Here is a 6,322-nt window from a genome sequence, read left to right on the forward strand (position 1 = left end):
AACGATTGTTGTGAAAACAGTTTAATGAAGATAACTGTACTACTGAACACCAGTAAAACGTTTCATTGCCTACGGTGAGGTAATTACATTGCGTAGTCGAATCGCTTGCATGTTGCTTCGTATAGACCGCGTGAACGACGGCAGCGAGCGTTGTTCTTCGCTACACGGACGAATCGAACTTTTTTTTAACGTTCTTGCTTCTAGCTGGCCGATTCAGTACGATACAGGTAACAAAACGCAACATCGTTTCTGATTCGTTGCCTCTTTTTTGCCTTCAAACAAGCTAGCTCTTAGCTCCGTGAATGGCTGTGTGAAACATCGATGCTTCCGTATTCCTGGCCGCGCCGGAATAGCCGAGCGGTCTTAGGCGCTGCAGTCATGGACTGTGCAGCTGCTCCCGGCGGAGGTTCGAGTCCTCCCTCGGGCATGGGTGTGTGTGTTTGTCCTTAGGATAATTTAGGTTAAGTAGTGTGTAAGCTTAGGGAATGATGACCTTAGCAGTTAAGTCCCATAAGATTTCACACACATTTGAACATTTTTTCCGTATTCCTGTTTCTAATGTATTCCCATCACGTTCATTTAGTGAAGATACCTAAAGTAATGATGACTATCCCGCCGATGCATTGCGAGAGTGACTGAACCTCAAACAGTTCATGTATGTGATCATGTAATTAGTGCTCTAAAATCCCAGTTTTTCTTCTACAAAAATGCAGCTACTCTTGAAACAACCATTTACTTCCACGCTTCGCATTTTCTTTGCAAGTGCTCGAAAGAGTTACCGAATCTGAAACTCGAATATCTTACAATCGATAATTTTGCTTGCTTCGGCCTACGACGTTTTAGTGCCTAAGAAACTGAAGTATAGCTCATTGAATCTTCCAGTGCCTGCTAAGGCCTGGAGGCGACGTTGAACGGACCAGCTTATGATTGTATGTAACAGATCAACGTAACTGACGCTTTGCTCTATTGTTGTCGTCGTAGCACTCAGATGTGGTCAGATACTTTAAGGTGCGTCTGAAAATTGCCAACGTTACCAAAGCGAAAATATTCGATTTATTTCAGGGATGCTTCTCAGTTATTTCACAGAAATACAAAAAAAGTTTTTTATGTGTTGACGTAAGTATTAGTATCGCGTCATTCTTGTAGAATCATATGATCTGAAGATTCTACAAGAATTACGCTGTTTCTCTTACCTCTTACGCTCAGGGTATCATTGATTCATTCATCCCTTGACGCGCACATATTAATCACAATGAAATACATTTTCTCCCTCGACCTCCCCGAGTATGCCAAGTATAGGAATAGTTGGGTGGGTGGTATTAGACCCTGCATTTTTATCTTGCAAAAAGAGGCTTAGTTTGGTTTTGGTTGCTAAGCGAATGCGTTTTTTAAATTTATTTTTAGTTTGCGAGATCTGAACAGGAAGCGCTGGGTACATCGTTCTCCTCAGGCATACGATGCTCTATAATTGTATACTACTGTTCCAAAACCAGAACCAAGTAACTTCTCTGCAATTACTTACAGGGCGTTCGTGCATTGGTATGAACCTGACACTTACACAGTGCCTGTGCTGTTCTCCAGCAGCATGGCTTCGCGTTCTGCATTACCATCCTTAGTTACAGATCCCTGCGCCAACGCAGTCGAGTGAGTTCTGCCACTGGAATTATTCCATCTTAGATAATGTTTGCACGTGCCTCACGCTCCTACATCAGGAACTGCGCAGTAGTTAAGTAGCTGTTATTGAAACGCTGCGATACTTCGAAGCAACGACAATTTTGAGCTAACAAAATATTATTGAAGACGCTTGTAATTTAACTACCGGCATATGCTATAAATGAAAGACAGTGGTCTCGAAATCGACGTAACTCGTCACATCCTAAGCTTATATTTTTGGATAGATTGAGAGGCGTTTTCCAAGGCATAGTAGAGTAAACAAACCGTCAAAAGCACAATATATTACTGAAAAAAGGCCTCTCAATAAGTACAGAATTAAAACACTACGAATCGCACAAACAGAAATAACACACGAAAATGAAATCCATTTCCAAATAACTAACAGTGCAGAGGTAGAACACTCAAGACAGAAAGGAGAATAGCCGGAATATACGTAAATAAAAATTACCAAGAAAATTAACGCTGGATTCAAGCTTGTAATGAAAAACGCTACAAGGAAATGAAATCAGGAATGAGCACGATCAGAAGATACTTTATTTTGCTCTTCGTACGTCTAATCAGGACACCAGGAAACAGAATCGCCAATAATATAACAGTGATATTACAGAATAGTAACAGTAACATTAGATTTATTATGGAATTCAATGAATCTATGTGGGAACTAGTGATTTTAAAAACAGACGAAATAAACTAACTCAAGGCAAACAAATGGGAGTACAAACCAAGATCAACTAACATTGTATTCCACGAAATGGGGATAAAAGAATAAATAATATAAAATAAATAAATAATTATAATAATGTTGAACACTGCTGTGAATCATAAGCTGCTATTGCACCATCATACGGCACATACTCCGCGCCTCCCGTTTACCTTATTTATGCCTGCGCTATGATCTACGAAAAGAGTTAGTGTCGTCCCTCTGATATATGTAAGCTGACTGCTGTATCAGTTTGTGACTTGGAGAAGAATACCAGTACGTGTGAATTTCCGACCTTGGTGGTTAGAAAGGCTGTGGTGTGAATCTCTCTGTTCACAACTATCGGAAAAGTACTTTTGCAAACAGCCGCTTAATGGAATGTTGTTAGCTGGGATACCTTGCGCACAGTTGTTTTCTTTTTTATTCTTTTCATTGCGTCGTATCTAACGATTTTTTGGATAACTGTGTTACTGTTCCCCATTCTGTCAACACATTGGTGGTGGAAGGCTCTTCACAACCCTGTGTGTAATGTACAGCCAACTGAATGATGCATTCACTTTCTTTTCGTGGTGAGGCAACACAGACACTACTCGTGTTTGGTTAGTGATTAAGAGGTGAAGCGTCATCAGATAGAAGACAGCCAAAACGAAACAAGACTTACACCATTTGGTGAAAAGTAATCGGAAACCCCTGCGTAATGCGGAATTGACCATTAGATGTCATGACAGGCGGACCTTCCGGTATAAAAGGAGGCGGTGACTATTGTGTTGGCAGAAGGCAAGCAGTAATAACAGAATGGACCGAGCGAGGTGGCGCAGTGGCTAGCACACTGGACTCGCATTCGGGAGGACGACGATTCAATCCCGCGTCCGGCCAACCTGATTTAGGTTTTCTGTGATTTCCCTAAATCGCTCCAGGCAAATGCCGGGATGATTCCTTTGAAAGGGCACGGCCGGCTTCCTTCCCCGTCCTTCCCTAATCCGAAGAGACCGATGATCTCGCTGTCTGGTCTTCTCCCCCAAACGATCCAATCCAATAACAGAATGGGTCGGTCAGGTGAACTCTAAATTCGTATGCTGACTAGTCACTGAACGTCACCTGATTAACAAACCCATCGGGGAGGGATATTTCAACCCTTCTGAAGCTGCCAAGTCTAATTTTGGTGAAGTGATTGTGAAGTGGCAACGATTGTGTAGTGCGTACAGTAGAGTAACTGTTCGGAAACTACGATTGTTTGTATCAGCACTCGACCTCGCTCCAGACCCCAGCGTCCGACATCGCTAGCTTCTATGGTTTCGGGTCCTGAGGAAGAATGAGCTGTAATTACTCCACATTCGGTTAGATACTTCATTGAAAGTGTCCCCAGCATAGGGTGTAAGTGTGTACATCAGTGAAAGTCTGGATAGTGATGGATTTCTGTGAAAACGAACTGAGTGCTTACTTTTTTTGAAGGGCCAGTTTCTGAAATTCTTCGACCCGAGTGCTTACTGTAGTTTATGTATTTTAAACTATGTTTCATATATCTTGCGGCAAAGACGTCTATAAAAATTTAATATCATCGGGACGTACATATATACTAGACTTTTGAACATGCCACGGGAGGTGCTGTACAGTTCTTTACTATATCTAGAAATGACTCGAGAAGTGTTGTTCGGAGTGATCTGTTTCAGAATAGTTAAAAGTGTGCGCCGTATAGCACTTCTGAATCTTTGTGTTAGCGTCTGTTAATTTGAACTAGATAGTAGTACAGAAGATGATGGCTTGCTGTTGCTAGACGTCTTTCGAACTCTACATACGTCACAGTAGGCGCGATGTCTGGAGGCTCGGTGAGTGGCCAGGTGGTAATTTGGGCGCAGCCTTAACGCGCGGCACTCGCGGCTGCACTTAATGAATCAAAACAAGTGTTTGCTCATCTGGCGCTTGGGACAAGCCGTCGGCTGTAAAACACCGTCTACTATGGCCCATAATTATAGTGTCCAGGCCAACTACGATCCTGTTCACGATTGTCGCCGGATTTCCAAGGGATGTGAAATTAATTCTACTCGTGTAAGCCTCGCAGTTTTCTTTGAGAGAGAGGCTATGCCTTGCCGTATCACTAACGATCACCTGCGCTGTGAGAAGGAAAACTGTACCCTAGTTTTGTACTCCGCTTGATCGATGTCCTCTATGACAGTATGTTTAGCTTTGGCTCCAGTTTGTTTAAACGAAGAATCATAACGGACAATTACCTTGGTTGTTTGTATTATTAAAAATTGTACGACTAGTAAAACAGAAATGCACCAATACATGAGCATCTTTAATTTATTCTCGCCTTCACCCAATTCACCATTACACAGTGACTTCTATTATTTCCACAGTCTTTTATGACCCGATACGCTGTTACCAGTATCTGTAACCTGTGATGATTATAGTGTCGTTTCTTCTATTTTCCATAAATCGTTCCATACGAAGTAGCAGATGTTGGGTAGCTGTTTAATCCGTTTTCTCTTCCTCGATGTGTACTTCATAATATACCGGATATTCCAATTACGTAACGGTACATCTCCTTGCGGCGGTAGAGAATGAGCTCCTGTGTATGTTTTGTGTTATTTAGCAAGGATTCATATTTCGCCTCCATCAACCACTACCCTCCTTAAATATATTGATCCAAGTCTAATTGTTGTTCTCAAAAACTTAACTGACATTAAAAGATTGTTCTTGTACTTTAATTCATTATCGTTTTTTTTCCCGAAATAATTTAATTAATAAAGGGTATTCCCCAAGTAAACCAGTAGAACACCGTAGACTGTATTTGATAAAACATTTATTGTTGATATGTTTATCCCTAACTACGTTTGAAAATATACGTTTTCCGGTTATTTTCTCATACCGTCAAGTTTATGTAGGGCATAATACTTTTCCCAGATTTCGGTCTTCGGTATCAGCGTTGAACTCCTGTTTACACCTATAATTAACTCTGTTATTTTTTTATGATGAAAATGGCCCATGCATCGTTGCGATTTAGTTGAGTTTCTTGTCAACAGGAATAATGGTATCTCGACGTTGCTCATAGCTATGATAGGTTAATTTATGTCTAGTTTATAATCCATGCTGCATTAGTTACAGTAATTAACTAGATTCGTCATTGATGTTCCTCCTCCTTACCCTTAATTCCTCATCTTTGCCTGTCACGTCTTGTACAGATGACATTGCATTATTATCCGACACTACTGTGGAGTTATCAGTGCCGTGGTTATATATCTTCCGCCCCCATACGTGTTTGTTCTCTCGTATTTCTTTTTGGCATGTTCCCTTGGGTGCTTGCTTTAATGTAGCGCTACGCTTCCTCTCATGCTTCTCTCCTCACGGAATTGCAGATATCTCTCTCTCTCTCTCTCTCTCTCTCTCTCTCTCTCTCTCTGTGTGTGTGTGTGTGTGTGTGTGTGTGTGTGAGTGTGTGTGTGTGTGTGTGTGTGTGTGTGTGTGTGTGTTTCGGCATGATCTGATTTGTGATTAATTCTGAAGTATATTTTAGAATGAAATCTAAGTACATGAGTAGAAATGTACTGTTTTAGAAAATTCGTATGCTGCTTTTATTCAGAGACGTTAACTAATAGATTTCTCTTTTGTTTCAGGATCCAACGATGGTGAGTGCTAATTCGATACGAACAACGTTCTCGCCAGCTGTGAGTCAAACCAAACGGTTGATCCTAGCATAACTTATTTAAAAAAAAAAGTATCTTCGAGTAGAGGTGGCTAAATTGTACCACTTTTGAGATTTTTATTTATTATAGCCGTGAATTACAAAATGGTTATAAAGTCCCATCCTTAACTGCAGATTGGTGTTCTTGGTACCTGATTTTAAGGACGGAAATTCTAAGAAAAACAAATACACTACACTTACTACGTATTTCCAACATGAAGTCAGGAAAGTATCAGGTTTAATAGTCCTGGTTTTAAAGATGAACT

The 6,322-nt window shown here is 40.9% G+C and overlaps 1 protein-coding gene across 1 annotated transcript in view; it reads left to right on the forward strand.

Annotated features, from left to right (window-relative positions):
• Positions 1-6,072, forward strand: part of LOC126101437 (ankyrin repeat domain-containing protein SOWAHA) — a 408,466-nt gene extending 402,394 nt beyond the window's left edge. The window contains exon 7 of the mRNA XM_049912125.1: positions 5,989-6,072. Coding sequence (XP_049768082.1) covers positions 5,989-6,072 — 84 coding nt within the window. The remainder of the gene's footprint in view (positions 1-5,988) is intronic.
• The last annotated feature ends 250 nt before the right edge of the window (positions 6,073-6,322 follow it).

The sequence above is a fragment of the Schistocerca cancellata genome, chromosome 1 (genome assembly GCF_023864275.1).
Source record: "Schistocerca cancellata isolate TAMUIC-IGC-003103 chromosome 1, iqSchCanc2.1, whole genome shotgun sequence".
Classification (NCBI taxonomy): Eukaryota; Metazoa; Arthropoda; class Insecta; order Orthoptera; family Acrididae; genus Schistocerca; species Schistocerca cancellata.